This window comes from Gasterosteus aculeatus, chromosome 14 (genome assembly GCF_964276395.1).
Source record: "Gasterosteus aculeatus chromosome 14, fGasAcu3.hap1.1, whole genome shotgun sequence".
Taxonomy (NCBI): Eukaryota; Metazoa; Chordata; class Actinopteri; order Perciformes; family Gasterosteidae; genus Gasterosteus; species Gasterosteus aculeatus.
The window spans coordinates 3,993,741-4,010,146 of NC_135702.1; the positions used below are offsets into that span (position 1 = coordinate 3,993,741).

Genomic DNA, 16,406 nt, shown 5'->3' on the forward strand with positions numbered 1-16,406 from the left:
CTTCTCCTCTTTGTTGTCCGGGGCGGCCGATGAGTCACGGCGTGCGGGGCGTGGTCCACGACTCGGCGGCCTGCTCGGCCTCCAAAGTTCATTTGCTTTGAAAGCGGCGTCACACTGTGACTGTGTGTATTTGTGGCTGGTTGCTAAGCTGTTGAGTCATTATTACTGTAAGGGTGTGTGTGTGTGTGTGTGTGTGTGTGTGTGTGTGTTTGTGGGTGTGAACGCCCCCCCCCCCAGCTCAATGCGTCTCTGTGCCTCCCGATAACCCAGAGGGACGGGAAGTCCTACGGTTTCACACTGCAATCGTACTTCCTACCAGCGACATACTGTGGGTTGTCCCATGAGTGATTGAGCCGGTACAGAGAAACCACATGTCGCATATCGGCACTCGCAGACTGACAACGCACACAATGCTGCTGTGTGTGTGTGTGTGTGTGTGTGTGTGTGTGTGTGGGGGGGGTGAGAAACATAAAGAGAGGGTGTGAGCCAGCATTAATGAACTGATGGCATCGGTGCTCGCGGCGCTGAATACTCCGTGACCTCTTCATCTTTGCATCTTACGCACCACTGGAACGCTAGATGAAGGCCGAGGGGTCCACTGTGATCCGTCATGATGGATTCGTGGTTTGGTAATTAATGTAATGGATGAAAAGGTGAATGCTGTTCCCGGGTTTGATGTTGAGAAGAGGCACCGGTCCTTAAAATGACCTCCGAACTAATTGTCAATTAGATAATTGTCATTCATTATTGATCTATTAATTGCGACATCTATGTGCGTAATTGAGTGGAAAACGCGTTTAAATAGTTGTCTTACTTACAAATAAAATAACGCTTGATTAGTATTTTTTTACTCCCACGATGCTTTGCGATTCTTTTTCTCATCTTTATTAAAACATTTATTTGATGATTTTTTTTTGTGGGTATTTGGTGGACTTAATGTTAAAGTATTTGGGGTATATGCCGATATGGTTTCTTGCTGGGAGTTAGATAAGAGGATCGGTTTAATAAAATTTAAGCCTGGGTCGGCAGAAGATTAGCTAAGCTTAGCTTAACAGAAAGATGGGGAAACCAGAAGCCGGGCTCTCTAAAACTCCCGTCAGGATTTTAGACGTACTTACTGACTCATTCTGACAGCAAGAACAGAGTCAGACGAGCTGCTTCCCTCCTTCTTCACGCTAAACTAAGAACATCTCCCGCCGGCTCCAGCCGTGATCACAAGTGGAATGAGAAACTAACATAAAGTAGCGACATCATCGTGTAAAATGGACATTCAAGGTTTTAATTACCAATAGCACCATTCCAGTATGAGTCTGTTTTTAAACATCCCCCCGAGGGATAACAGGGTTATGTTTGATAGAGTAGTAAGTGGATAATGGCGAATGAAAGACGCTGCTTGATAAACCTTGATCTTCAGAAAAGAACATCAGGGATAATAAGCACACGATGCCGAGCTTCCGTTACAGCAATCATCTTTGGTCCTTCACCCTGCATGACATTTTGTCTGAAAGAGCACGATAATTGCCTGTGTGAACTTACAAGAGAAAGTGTTTTCGTCAACTGTGGCTCTCGCGCCGTTTAACGCCGCGACTCTCCAGGCGAGATTTGTGCCTTTTAGCCGACAAACAGCTCCTCGTGCTGCCGGCAATTGAATTCGTGCGCTCTGTGTTCCTGGCGGCATTTCTGCACCTCTCGAATATCCACAATTGTCACATTTAGCTGCTGATGATTTGACGTAACAAAAAGTTTTGAAAAAAGTAGAAAAGTTTACAATGAAGGTTTTTTCTTTTTTTTTCAAAATGCACTGCTCGGTCCATAAATAAAATATATGAATGAATAATTTTTGACAGATTTCTTTTCACTTTATATCAGAATTAGTTGAGAATATCACAAACACTATTAATATCACAAACCCAAACTCTTAAAGAAATGTCTACAGAGAGAAATGCTAAATCATGTTAAAATGTAATCTTTTGCTCAGAATTCTAGAAATATTAGCTTAGAACCAATTATAATGTATGCATTGAGAAATATATGTTTTGTATTATATATTACATTTGACATGTATTAAATGTATGTATTAAAAGTTGCTGACTTTTTCCACACTCGACAGTCATGAAAAATAACTATAAAACTTTTTAACAATGTCCTTTTCTCTTTGGGAAAGTTACGGTGACTGCCACAAAAACCTCACTATCACAACAAATCACTCCTCGCTTGTGCCGCGTCTCGTCCAGACGCGACAATAACTCCATTGTGCTCCAGTGCTTTAAAGAACGCGCTTTTCAAACGTCCAAAACACAAGCTGGAGACGCAGATTCAAAGCAGGGACTCCCTAACAAGAGAGACCGGGCACAAGCAGAGCCGTGACTCATCCTGGACTGTCTGCTTTTATTTTTGGCATTATTGAAATCAGTTGGCAGTTGAATAATGTGAGCAGCTTCCTCCACAGACATGATTCACTGCAGTCCACACACACACACTACTTTTACATGTGAAGAGCAGCCTTTCTGTTGGCATGAGGCATGAGGGTTGCGTGCTGTTATTGATTAATGCAGCTTCATGAGCTTAAAAGCTGACCAACAACAAGACACAACAGGCCTTTACACACCGAGGCCGTGACAAATAAACCACACGCAAATGCAAAATACTTACTTTTCATAAAAAATATTTGAATAGATTTGCACGTGCAGAAGGGGAACCACCAGGATCCTTTTGACCCCCGGCAGCATCTGCCTGCGCTGAATGCTTGTTTATCCTTTCAGCAAAAGGCTTTTAGTCAATTTGATGTGCTTTTATTGTGAAAGGTAGGAGGATCCAGAGCGACGGAGGTGCGGCTTCTCCGATAATCACTCTGAAATCATCACGAGCCGGCGGAATATTTACGCACTCACCAGTTCACTGGACTGGAACTGATTGAATTGTATGATTTTGTTTGTGAAAGTCATCCTGACCTAACGGCATGTGTGGTTAATCAGTCTCGTGTGTGTGTGTGTGTGTGTGGCTGTGTGCCCATGTTATGTTTCTATTAACCACACACACACTCTTGGTGTCACTTTTTCAAAAGCTGAATTGTGCCTTTGCCGTTGAAACCCACAACGGTTTAAGCCGCAACAGCTTGGAGGTCGGCGGGGATTTCTTTTTTTTTTGCTTTACATGAATTTTCTTTATTCGAGAGGAAGGCAGTGAGGGATAGTCGAGAGGCCGTCTGTGAAATGTCAACAGTGTGTGTTTGTGTGTGTGTGTGTGTGTGTGAGACATTGTGTTGAGAGGTTAGCTGTCAGTCTTGCACAGCGACTGGTGAGCAGACTGCTCCACTCCCACCTGCCTGCCAGCGTTACTGTCACTGCCTCGGGGGCTTTTGACTGCACCGTCACACTGAATTTATTCCCACTCTCGGCCTGCGTGTGTGTGTGTGTGTGTGTGTGTGTGTGTGTGTGAGAGCGGGTTTGTTTGTGTGTTTTGTCCGTGGTCACAAATTGCAATTACAAAATCGGTTCAGATTGAGTTAAAACATTTGTATTTGGGTCGTGCTTTAAATTTGGTTTAACGTTCTTTAAAAGCTATGGATGGGAACTTAAAAATAAAATGACCTTTTGTCAAATTTCCCCAAATTGTATATTCTGACACATGAGACCTGTGATCAAATCTGGTTCCTCTTTTCTCCCCTGGCGTTCTGTGAGGGTCCTTAAAAAGAAGCTGCAGCAGCGAGTTGCAACTGACCACATGTTGAACCTATTAGTCACTTCCATGACCCGTCCAGGGTCGCCGGGCAAGTGACACAGGAAATATAAATATAAACATTTGTCTCGTGCCCCATCACAGATCACACTTCTCTCTGCTTGCTCTTTTTGTCTCATCTCTCCCCTCCTCCTCCTATTCTTCTCTGAAACACGACCAATAATCTGTTGATCGCAGGCGTCACTGCGGCATCTGCCCGATCTGCCCGATCTGGGTGTGCCGGTGTGCTGGTGTGACTGCCGGCCGGCCGGATGCCTTCGCCCGGTAATCTCATCAGCGTTGCTGTCGTATTTCTGTGCACGTTATTGCCGTGGCGCTGCCGTGATACGTGATGAATAGCGTCGCGGGAAGGCTAACGCGGCATGAGAGGGCTTTTTTTGCGCGTTGTTAATCAGCCTGATCACAGCTTGACCGCAGCTGCTCCCAGAAACCACATGGAAACATGTGAGCAGATTGAATTCGTTGGCAAGTATTTCATTGATCCGAGGATGTTCTGTATTGACGTCAAGTTTAAAAATAACTTTAAAAAGCATGAAAATGGTTCAACTAACAAGGGTACCCCGGCACAGCGGAAAGAGCTTTATTCAAACAATTAGTAACACAATGGACCTTCGGTGCAGATGATTCAGGCTTTTCACTGCGCAGTCAATATTTGTGAGTAGTTGTAGTTCATTGTGGGTTTTGACCCTGTGATGGGAATCCTTTCTTCATTCTATCGTCAGCATACAACAGGGACCCTGAGAATAAAAATAAAACTACACTTGTTTACATGGTATGAAACTTTAACTGGTCCAATTGTTTTGTCAGTAATCGTCTGCCATTCATATCTTGTATAGCTCAAGTTTGTTATTATCATTATATGCTAAAATGATGATGATTTCATCTTGAGGGATGCGTTGTAAAAAGTTTGCTTTGCTGGGATTTAAACTTGAGAACTGCTATTTTTAATCTTAAACTCTGATTTGCTAATCATCAAGCTCCCGTACAAGCTCCTCCAGACTCCAACAGTCACACTCATTTTATTCGCCTCTATTCCTCTTCTGTCATTTTCTCGGTTTCCTCTCATCCCTCAATGATATCTCCCCCTACATGACTATGCACCTGCCTCTCTTCACCCCTTCACCCTCCCTCCACCCCCCCTCCATCCTCTCCACCAACCCCCCCCCCCCCCCCCCCCCCCCTTCCATCGTCTCCACCCTGACGCCGCGACGCCTCGGTGTTCTCTGCCTTCCCGGAGGATTGTGAGTGTGCATGAACAGGCCCACTGATGAGATCAATTATCTATCAGCAGTCACAAAAGTATTGATGATTTAATACCTCAACACACGCGCACACACTCACTCTCATACACACACACACACACACACACACTGCATGGCTGCGTGATGCACGCGTGAGTGTACGCGTAGACACAGACACACACACATGCAGACTCCCTATTGCGCTTAATGGCTCCTTTCTCCTGCCATTTTTCATCCTTTCACCCGAAGAAAATGCAAGATAAGCCAATTCATAGAGGGATGCGCAAAATCGTCCCTAAACTCACATTAAATACAGAATGTCACACATTTTTCAGAATACACTATGGAGGCGGTGCACTTTATTTCCCCTCCATTATCCTGCGATTGGACAGTTAATGTTGCAGGAGGCAGGAGGAGTGGAAGGAGATAGGGACCATAGCTTCGACATTTCCTTTGCAATTTATGGGCAGACGCACACAAATTTGAACGGAGACCTCATTCACTAACGCATAAACACCGGCGCGCACACCACCACGCCAGGAAGTAAGCAGAAAACATAATTCAGCCCGATTAATATGTATACGAGGGAGGAGAAGGCAGTATTTCCTGCAGCCTCTGCTAAGACGCAGCCAATTATTGCACAGAAACCTCCTTCGTTTATCAGAGCTTCGCACCTGCAGTAAACCGGCTTGGATGGATTCTTTTATCTTATTATACACAGTATACCAAGGGGAGGAAATCCAAACAGTGCTTTCCTTGTGTGGGCGTGTGAAGTCAGTGTCGTATAAATAGAAATGCTTTTACAACATGACTTTTTGGTTTGCAATCACTCATTTCAAAAGGATTTTGTGCAGAGAGCCACGGAAAATCTTCATTCCAGAAAATGAATATTTATATTCTGACGTTCTGTGAACCAAACTGTCAGACTAGACAATAATTGACCCATTATTCAGTTCCGAAAATATTCTTCTAGTTGCTGCCCTAGTTTCATTGTGTCTGTGTACTTCCTAGAAGTCAGTTGAACTGACTAAGAGGTACATTTATCGTGTTTACTCCTTCTCTCCGAGGAACTTCCTCTTCTGGCTTCGCCCCTGCCGGACCGTTTCAGGCCATCTGGACGTATCCCAGTGCGAGCAGCCAACTCTCTTTATAAATGTACATGTCGGTAAAGCAGTGACCTCTATCGGCGAGGGGAGACAAGAAATCGAGTACGACAGCCAAGGCAGTCAGAGAAGAGGTAAAAGACGCAGAGGAGAGAGAAAGGCGGAAGGGGAGGGGGCAACAAGGGAGGAGAGACTGCAATACGTTGCCTGGCAACAAAGCATCATTCAGTTTGACGGTGGAAGGGGGAGATGAGAAGGAAAAGGGGGACGTGAGTGAAGAAGTTAAAGGGGGTTCGGTACATCCAGAATGAGGAGGGAAGGAAGAAAAAAATCACGACAAGAGTCGAGCTATCACGTGTTACATAATCCTTTATCGTTTGCCGAAGCAGTCACATTTCAGGCCGGCTCTTCGGTACCTACCAAGAAACAAACTTCTATGTAAAAGTGACCCACTCCTGCAGCCAGCACAGCTAAAAATGAGCCCGTCCGCCGAGTTTAATCGGGTTGTCTAACCGTTACCTGAATCTCATTCAACTCCCTGAAAAATTGTTGATAAGTGGATTGTCGATGCGTTTATAGAATTGTCCAAACTGTGCAACCATTACTTTAATTTGTATGTGCTTATAGGGGATGCATTCTGTCCTAGCAAAGAGAAGTGAGTCAGAGACAGATAATTGGGGCGATGAGTACAGAGGGTTACAGGCGCGAGAAAGAAAAGTACATTATAAAACCGCTTTTTTTTACACTGAAGTGAGTTGGAGGAGTAATTGCAAAGTCGTGAGCAATTATCGATGGCTGAGTATTGTGGCGAAGGTGATTATAAACCTCCATGAGGACAGATCTATTTTTTGGGGTCACGCCGCCGTTGTCACATGGAGGTGATTTGTCCGCCTCGGTTCCTCTTTTTCTTCTGCAGCGATGAGCTCTAATGCGTTTCCGTCCGGCTTATTACGGCCCGGCACAAGTCACGCTTTGTCACATGTCTAATATTAAACATGCCTGCCTCTGTCTGTGTCTCTCCGTCTCCTTCAGCTGATTTCGAGTGACGCAGATGGGGCCATTCAGAGGGCAGGGCGCTTCAGGGTGGAGAATGGCTCGTCGGATGAGGTCAATGCCATATTATACTCTTTTTCTGCACACATGACGTCATTGTCTCCGTTTAGTAGGACTTCTGGTTTTACAATATTCGCCACGACAGAGAGTATGATTCAATATATCGGGATGTATTGTGAATTTTTATAAATCTCATTTAAGAGACTGTTAAAATGATGAATAAATAAATAAAGTGCAAAGTAAACTTCTAGATATAAAGATATATTTGAGATGTTATTACAGTATAATAAAACATGATCATAACACTTAAGTCTATATATATTTGTGCATGTGTTTCGGTTACAAACAGGCGTTGGACTACACGCCAGGAACCTGGAGGAGAACCGATGTCCATCTGGAGAATCCAGAGTACCACACCAGATGGTTCTTCAAATACTTTCTGGGAAAAGGTTAGCGCTGCTCTGCTACACACATTCAATCAAACACATGGAGTGGAGGGAGGAATAAATGGAGTTCGGTTGAGGGAGAGCCTTTGAGCCTCAGAAATAAAGCCTCAGCGTGTCAGCGTGTCCTCACGCCGCACTGCTCTTCATTCAAGGCCAAAACTTGTTAGCGTCCAGCCGTATCCCCCCCCCCCCCCCGGAGAGTCTCCACCGCTCTCTAACCCGCTTCAGCCGCCCGGGGAAGAAGCCGTCGGAGCACACGCGGCCTCACCGCCAACCAGACAAAGCTCGCCCTCCACCGATAACGCAGATCTAGATCGGACCGCTGCCTTTGCGGATGAGCCCTGGTGGTCTGCGGCCGGCGGCGCTCACTTCCTCCTTCACCTTTCGGACCCTCGTCGTCTCAGCATCCTCACCGGGACGCCGCCCGCAAGGCTCTGCAACAAAGGGTCGTTGCGCCACGGTTCCCCCGCCGGCGATTTTTTAAATCGCGAGGAGGTTGAGGTACAGGACGGAGCCCCCCCGAGGTGGAAGGAGATGACTGTCAGGGTCCCATCACGGTGAGGCATTGGCAGTTTGAAACGAGCCGCCTCTCCAGAAAGTTGGCTCGACCCCGTTTGGACTTCAGCTGAGCCATCTGCGCCTCACAGCCTGAGCACAGCTGATGGCGTCACACAACGGGACATGTTATGAACCCAGGGCCAACTGTTCTACCACCAGCACTTCCTGTCCAATGACGCTTCCAACACCGGGACTTGAATTGGAGCAGAATGGTGAAACGTCCCCCTGTTGTCTTTCATCGGGTATGAAGACCATTCCTGATTCACTAACACGCTTTCTTCCCACACAGAGAAATGTACTGTCTGAACTAACAAGTGTATAATTGCAACCCAACCTCAAAGTCAACTCACATGAAGCATAGAAACACGATTAACGAGTAAGAAAGAGATTTTGACAAAAAAGGAAAAAGGACGGGGGAAGGAAAATGATATTGTCGAAGAAAGAAAACATTCGGGAAAGAGAAGCAGGACAAAAAGAACGGCCGCGATTCAGGCCGAGATCCTGCGTCTAATTGGGTTTGGAGGCCTGCTCTGCATTGTTTCTGAGGATGTTGCCCGGTCAACCGAAGAAGCAGTGGCCTGACTGTGCGACGGTGGAGATCTTTGTCTGCGCCTGCAGAGGGCACAGAAAATAATAAAGAAACCGGTACGAGTGGAGAGTGGAGGCAGAGCAAAACAGACCAAGCTAATTGTCTCTAATTGTGTCCGTCTATCGTCTCCGTCTCCCCAGTCCATCAGAACTACGTGGGTACAGATGCAGAGAAGAACCCCTTCTACATGTCAGTCGTCCTGTCGGACCAGAACAACCAGCGGGTTCCTCAGTACAGAGCCATCCTCTGGAGAAAGACGGTGAGTTCACATGCCAGCAGAAAGGGGGAGGGGGGGGGGGGGCACTCGGACCCTTTGTGAGAGTCCCGAAATCCGCTTTAAGGTTCCCAGTGGGGTTTGTTTTGTTGTGGAAGAGGAGGGAAATGCATTCATAGGATACACATTTGTTAGACCCCCAAGGACATACGCAATGCATTCTATGAATGTAAAAATAACTTCCTTTTTTTTGTTCACAAGAAAACGCCACAGGACGTCTTTTAATGTAAAGTACAGAAGTATTATCTGCAAAATGTATTTAAAGTGTCAAAGGAAGCGGTTCCTAAGAGGCTTCATATTTCCTTCATGGAGGTATAAGGAAGAATAAAACGGAAATACTCAAGTAGTGTACAAGTACCTCATAATGTACTTAACACACCTGGCTACTCTCCACCGCCGCCTCACTGGCTCCTCCCCAAACAGAGGAGAGAGAACTGAAACCTCTGAACAACAAATTAAGCTTAAACATCTGCCTTGTTTATTGGATGATGTATTTTTTCTTTTTGCGCATTTCAAAATGAAGCGACACAAAACAATATTCTACTTCGCTCTTTGTGTGTGTGTGTGCGTGCGCGTGCACGAGTGAGACGCACGTTCTTTATTGTGTTTTTGCAGCTCGTCGACTCGGCTTCACGGCCGAGATAGCTTGGATTTAATTTTGGCCTTCAGCCTTATCTGGAACCTGATTAGCGCGGCGCACCTCCGCTGCCTGGTCGCATTGATTTGTCTTGTTTCTGTCAGACTCTCGGCTACAGGATGTTGTTGTTGCTGTTGAGCAGAACAACTTTGTTTGGCTCAGACTGCTCTGGTTTAACCCCGTATTAAATCCTCTGTATTCCTCCCATAAATGATTGGAGAAAGAAATGTTGTAAGTGTATAAATAGGCCACAACGCAGCCGATTAGATGGCGTCATTCCTCGGAGAAGCGGCGTAATCTCTGATCGGTGTTATTCTTCTTTGATTAGGGCACCCTGAAGATCAGCCTCCCCTACAGCCCGACCAAAACACTATCAGTCAAGTCCATCCTGAGGTGAGAAGTGCAGCCCTGCAGCTCAATTCCCCCTTTACAAAACGTGTGAGGATTGTAATTGGAGGTCATCTCATGCTTTGCAGACAAATATGACAGACAGCAAATAAAGGACTGCAATTTTGTATGAATAAAACAATTTAACATTTTTGTCTTAATAAAATAATGGTCAATATAATTTTCCGGAGCCTGATTTTTAAGTTGCTCGTTTTGTATGATCAACAGTCCCAAAAATACATGTTTAACTTTTGATGAACTACAAAGAAAGCAGCAAAATCTTTACATTTGAGAAGCTGGAACCAGATACATCGTATATCAGTGGCCCAGTGAGTGACCCGTAACCGTATACGACAATAACACGGTGCATTAAACGGGAGACATTCATCGGTCTGAAACCGTACGAGGACAAACGGTACAAGCAGGAGGAGAAGTGTGCAGCCCGCTGGGACATTCGTCTCCCATCCACCCTAAACACACTTCTCCCCCCCCCTTCCCCCCTTCTCCTGCTTTAAGTGCCATGAACATGGACAGGTTCGAGAAGGGCCCCAGGGAAATCCTCAACCCGGAGATTCAGAAGGTGAGACTTGCGTCCGCTGTCTGGTTTTTTTTTCGCGCCGAGCCCGATCTGCAGCGTCCGAACTGTACATTACCCCTCAGGCTGGACTGCTAGAGAGTGTGAATCATGATTCCATAACGAAATGTCCTCTTTCCTCAGGATTTGTTGGTGCTGGAGGAACAGGAGGTAATGGACGACGACGCGCTCACAGTTATCATAGTTGTTCTTTGATCGCTAAATGTAGAGCTCATTTATTATCAAGGGACTACTTATTTCATGCCCTTTTGTTTGGTTTCCTTTTACTAATCTACCCACATATCATACCGGTAACATATTGACTCTTCATCTGATTTTAGAAATGTTTAACTCGGCCTTATGTTTGTAGGGTTCCGTCAACTTTAAATTCGGCGTCCTGTTTGCCAAAGATGGACAGCTCACAGATGACGAGATGTTCAGCAACGGTAAATCTCACTTGTCTCAGTGGTCACACCTGTTAAGGCTTGCTTTGACATTTGGGGGAATACGCTTTCGTCTTGCCGAGAGTCGGATGAGGAGATCGTCGTTTGTATCTGTCGGATGACGATGATGCTGCAGGCGCTCTGAAAGTAACAAAGTCGACCAACCTGCGCCGCTTAAGCTCATTTATAAAAATTAACTTTGCCAATAAATAATTCAGCACACAACTTGCATTTCTTGTATTATTCATGTGCAGATTGAACAGACGAGGTATGACATTTCAATAAGCGAGCCGGAGGTTTTTGCCGTGAGGATTTAATCGTCAGTTGTGCAAAGTTAACCAGCTGGTGCTTCATATTTTGTGGACAAACTGTAAAAGTGTTTTCTATCTTCTCAGCAGACTCGCGGCAAAGGCCGCAAATAAGTGTATTCCCCCAAATGTTTAAAACAGGGTGCACTGTGACGTATAAAAACCAAATCTCCGAGGTTTAAAAGCCCCCCGTGTTTCGTTTCAGAGACGGGGAGTGACAGCTTCGACAAGTTCCTCACTCTGCTGGGCGACGCCGTCACGCTGCAGGGGTGGGCCGGCTACCGCGGAGGGCTGGACACCAAGAGTAAGGGAGCTGAAGCACGGGAACGATCCCCTCTAGCAAAGCGCTTTGTTCAACCGTGCTCTCCTGTTTCTGCCTGTGCTCACCTGCAGACGACACTACGGGAATCAAGTCCATCTACACGGTGTACCAGGGCCACGAGCTCATGTTCCATGTGTCCACCATGTTGCCCTACTCGAAAGAGAACAAGCAGCAGGTGGGTGTCTGCATGTGAAGCTGCGCATTGTATTAATATATGTATTTTTATTTCAGGTACTCTCTAAAGTTCACATCCCTCTGGCGTTACGGTAGAGCTCCGTTCTGCAGAGCCAATATTAGTCCTTCTGAATCATAATGAATGCCGCTTAGCAGATCTGGCATATAATTGGATTTCTTCTCAAGATAAAAAAGACAATAACGAGGAACGGTGTGTGTGTGTGTGTGTGTGTGCTCGCGCAATGTGAGGTGGCCTGCCTGCCGTCCACCCGAGAGACCAGACCAGAGAATGTGATGCGTTTCACACCTGTGGGCGCGGCGGCTCTGCAGTCGGAATGCGGTGCAGTTAAATTGAGGTCTCCAGAGGGCTTATCGTCTTTGGAGGATGATTGCGCAGAGATGTGTTTCTTCGATAATTAAGGCCTTGCGTGCAAAGTTGACATTGATTGTAGTGGGCTTGTGATTTAAATTTTTTTTTTTTTTTTAGCATTTCATGCATTTTAATGTGACTTTCCTCGCCTGCGCTTCAGTAATTACTTTTCAGGATGTGTTGTCATGAATCACACACTAGATGTTTGCCAGCTTGTAGACGTTGAGATCGTTGGGTGGACACAGCAGCCATCGCACCATCACAGACCAGGAAAACATGTCGTTTAGGGGAAGGCAGATCAGGCTGAGAGATGGAACTGAAGAAAGTGCAATAAATGTTCTTGATGCCTTTTATGTTTTGATATCAAAGAGCTGAAATGATCACTGCTTCTTAAGGTGTTTGTGGTGTCGAGAGCTTGGAAACACACACTGTGTTCCCATCATTGACTCCTCATCAACTTAGCCATCATAAATATTATATATTTATATTTCTTAATAGTAAAATGATACATGATTTATTCTAATGTAAAAGTTCATAATGATAAACCTAAGGAGAATTATTAACAAACTGTATGGTTGGCATTCCAGTTGAAAGAGACGTTTCTAAACACTGCAGCCAGCTGTTTTCTATGAAAAAGGCTTGAATAACCCCACGTAATGCTCTCCCGGCATCAAAGGAAGTTTTTCCCACTCATTTGGCCAACGGGGTCGGCAGGGACTGTGACAAACGGCTGGTAGTAAACGCGGTACTTCAAGACGCGTCGTGCCGCAATTATGCATCAAACGTGAAAGTCGTAATGCTAATCTTGCTCAGTGTCTGATAGATAATTAAATACTCAAATGTCAGTCCGTCGTAACAACTGTGTGAGGTGATTATCTATCAGCGTTGTCACTTGTTGCTCAGCCCATGAATCAAATACTGTTTTGTAATGATGTGATCTGATGTCTCTTTGGTCCGTCCCCTCCGGCAGGTGGAGAGAAAGAGACACATTGGAAACGACATCGTCACCATAGTATTCCAGGAAGGGGACGACGCTTCGTCGTCCTTCAAGCCGTCTATGATCCGATCGCACTTCACCCGTATCCTTCGCTCGCGCGGTGATTTGTCAGAGAAATGAAGTGGTCGTCAGCGGCGCCTTCAAGGGGGCTTCTGCTATTCAGCCGATATCACTGAGGATACTTGGCTTGATTTTTGTGCCTGCTATGTAATCAGAGTTTCCTATACTTCACCCGCAGATATCTTTGCGTTAGTTAGGTATAATAGCCAGAATGACAGTTACAGGTGAGTGCTTTGATTAACGCCGGGGTTCCTCACTGGCCGCTGCTTCCTCATTTCTCGACGTAAAACAATTCCTCTCTATTGTTTCCTTTGATTAAAAAGAGCAGCTGTCTTCACCTCACTGTGCCGTGGGATGCGCTCAACATTGTTCGTAGGCAAACGAGAGATGCTGCATGTCTGCTCTTTGTCACAGGTTGAAGATTTTCTCGGAGGAGAGCGTTCCGCTGTTTGGACCCCCTCTCCCATCTCCGCCTGTATTTACTGATCACCAAGAATTCAGGGACTTTTTATTAGTCAAATGTAAGACGATGAAATAAAAGGGAACTGCATCAGAATACAGCCAATAAATCCATCATCCATATATATATATTCTATTGATCTTGCTTCATCTCTTGCAGTAATCAATGGAGAGAAAGCCACACTGGACACGCCCACGTTTGCCCAGAAGCGTCAGCGGACCCTGGACATGTTGATCCGCTCGCTCTACCAAGACCTCATGCCTGACCTACACAAGGTACGGCTGCACCGCCGACCGCCGGCCTCTTCCTCCTCTCCTCCAGTCGCTGTAGAGCCGAGCGTTGGTGCCGCACCCCGTGCACCCCGTGCACGCTGTGCACACCGCGCACACCACGCGGCCTGCACTTTGCTGCAATGCTGACTTTCTCAGCAGGGCTCTCTCTCTCTCTCTCTCCCCCCTCGCATCCCTTTTGTTCCTTCGCTGTTGCTCCTCCACTCGACTGTGCTTTACTGCTGCTGCTGCCCCCCCCCCCACCGAGCCAGGGTCGGCCTCTAAGACCCCCTGTCTGCTTTCTTTTTCCCTTGTGTGTTTGTGTGTCTGTGTGTTGGTGTTCCACGTTTTAGGTTCCTTTTTCCCCCCAGAACATGTTGAACCGGCGGTCCTTCAGCGACGTGCTGCCTGAGTCACCCAAGTCGGCGCGCAAGAAGGAGGAGGCGCGGCAGGCCGAGTTTGTTAGAATAGGGCAGGTAAGAAAGCTCTGAACACAGAAACCACCATCAACAGCCTACATGGACAAACCAACATACTAAAGCATCATTGAGAAGAATATCAGAGACGTAAGCTAACTGGTCGAATTATATATTATATATATATATATATATGAATTTCATTACTGAATCATTGGCCCCCGGTTAATTCTTAAAGATTGTGTTTACATTTTTGGTCAAATATTTACATATTAAATAGAAGATTTTAAAACTCATACACACCCATGTCAGTCCGAGATGGATAAGAAAATTGGTATCCTTCAAGCTAATGGCCTTAATGACCCATTCAGGTACAATGAGGAGCCAAATAAAGAAACCACGATCTTCACTAAAGCCACAGAGATCTTTAAAATGTAGCCTCTCTCGTTTCAGCAAAATGTGTGACTCTTTATGCCAGCGTGAGGTCATTTAAGAGCTATAACTCCTGACAGGCGGCTAAGGGAACTGGACAACTACTTTCAGGAGGGCCAAGGTTGAATAAATAATAAATAAGAGACTGTCGAATCAGGTGCATGAGCCACAGTTCCGTCATTACTGGGATGATGTAATCATCATTACACCTCTGTCCGGGCCGCTGACGTAACTATGATTATACACATTATACAAGTCTGAGGACACAATGAATTTTTACTTATTTGTGGCTTTTTGTGAATTCAAGCTCAACAGGCTGCTTTTTCTTAAGGTTCCAGTCTACATTGAAGAGAAACACTCAGTATTTCATATTTTCCATTGAACATATTAATTAGCTTGTTAAGAGACATGTTTGCGCTACCAAAGATATGCTGCCTCTCGTGTTTCCTTTGCTTGTTATCTTCATTTGCAAACCCTGCCGAGAGGGCATCGACGCATCGAGCTGTAAACCGTGAAAACAAAGGAAGGTAGACGTGTCGACTCGTTGATGATCCCGTTTTGCAGAGACGAGGCTTTTGTCCCGGACTAAACTGCCTCTCAGTGTGCGCCCCCCCCCCCCTCTCGCGTGGTGCACATCATGTACAATGATTCTGTGTTCCCCGTGGATCCCTAATAGGACGAAATATGCTTCTTTTTTTCCCCCCGGTGGATGTGCACGGCTGTGCACCAGAACCAGTGTTATGTTGGTATTGATATGGTGATCTCCAGATTGCCTGTCCATGCAGATATGATAATGCAGCCGCTTGACTGTGCAGCTTGAAATGGAAATTGTCGATCTGATCAGATGGTTTGCGTTTGTGCAATTTGAATTTTATTGAGAGGAATTTTTTATTAAATGTATTATTGTGTTTTATCATACTTTTCAGTTTCGCTAGGCTTCTTTCCCGGATCTTCTCCACCACCGTGAGATAGAAATACATTTATATTATATCTAAATAGAGTTTGGAGGTTCTGTATGATTCTACTACACTACATTTCGGAGGAAGATATTTAGCTTTTTCTTCACTTTGTTGGTCTTAATGTGGTAGTAACATTAAAAGGGATTATTATAGTGAAAGCAAACAGGATTTTCTGATATCTCTGTTGTGTAATATCTTATTCCCCATTTTGTCTCGAGGCTCTGAAGCTGAAGACCATTGTGAGAGGAGATGCCCCAACCAGCCTTGTTACCACCGGCCTTTGCAGAAAAGAGGTCATTTTACTCCACCCAACAATTCCTCTTTCCCTGTAACGAACAAATAGATTTCCCTTAAACAATTGAGAAAAGTCAGGTTCCTTATCATGCATTTTCAACTGGATATTAATAAGTTTGTATCCGTGTTCATGCTGCAGCCATGGGAGTCCCAGTCCTTCTGCAGCACATTCCCCTATGAGATCGTGTGTGCCGACTCCTGGGGTCAGTCCCTGCTGGCTGCCACTGATGCGGCCGGGGTCCTGCTGCTAGATGGTGAGGTCATTCTTAATCAATATCTCCCCATAGGTCCTTCCATATGCA

At 45.6% G+C, this 16,406-nt stretch overlaps 1 protein-coding gene across 7 annotated transcripts in view; it reads left to right on the forward strand.

The window, feature by feature from the left end:
* Positions 1–16,406, forward strand: part of garnl3 (GTPase activating Rap/RanGAP domain like 3) — a 41,611-nt gene that overhangs the window by 14,987 nt on the left and 10,218 nt on the right. For 4 of the 7 annotated variants that reach the window (XM_078087944.1, XM_078087949.1, XM_078087948.1 and 1 more), the window contains exons 3-18: positions 7,115–7,189; positions 7,485–7,584; positions 8,869–8,987; positions 9,968–10,032; positions 10,543–10,606; positions 10,745–10,771; positions 10,971–11,046; positions 11,557–11,655; positions 11,745–11,848; positions 13,188–13,296; positions 13,453–13,498; positions 13,689–13,795; positions 13,894–14,009; positions 14,375–14,479; positions 16,029–16,103; positions 16,244–16,358. In XM_078087944.1, the coding sequence (XP_077944070.1) occupies positions 7,115–7,189; positions 7,485–7,584; positions 8,869–8,987; positions 9,968–10,032; positions 10,543–10,606; positions 10,745–10,771; positions 10,971–11,046; positions 11,557–11,655; positions 11,745–11,848; positions 13,188–13,296; positions 13,453–13,498; positions 13,689–13,795; positions 13,894–14,009; positions 14,375–14,479; positions 16,029–16,103; positions 16,244–16,358 (1,402 nt within the window). Of the gene's footprint in view, positions 1–7,114; positions 7,190–7,484; positions 7,585–8,868; positions 8,988–9,967; positions 10,033–10,542; positions 10,607–10,744; positions 10,772–10,970; positions 11,047–11,556; positions 11,656–11,744; positions 11,849–13,187; positions 13,297–13,452; positions 13,499–13,688; positions 13,796–13,893; positions 14,010–14,356; positions 14,480–16,028; positions 16,104–16,243; positions 16,359–16,406 lie in introns of all 7 variants that reach the window. The other 3 variants (XM_078087943.1, XM_078087946.1, XM_078087945.1) reach the window with 1 other exon arrangement.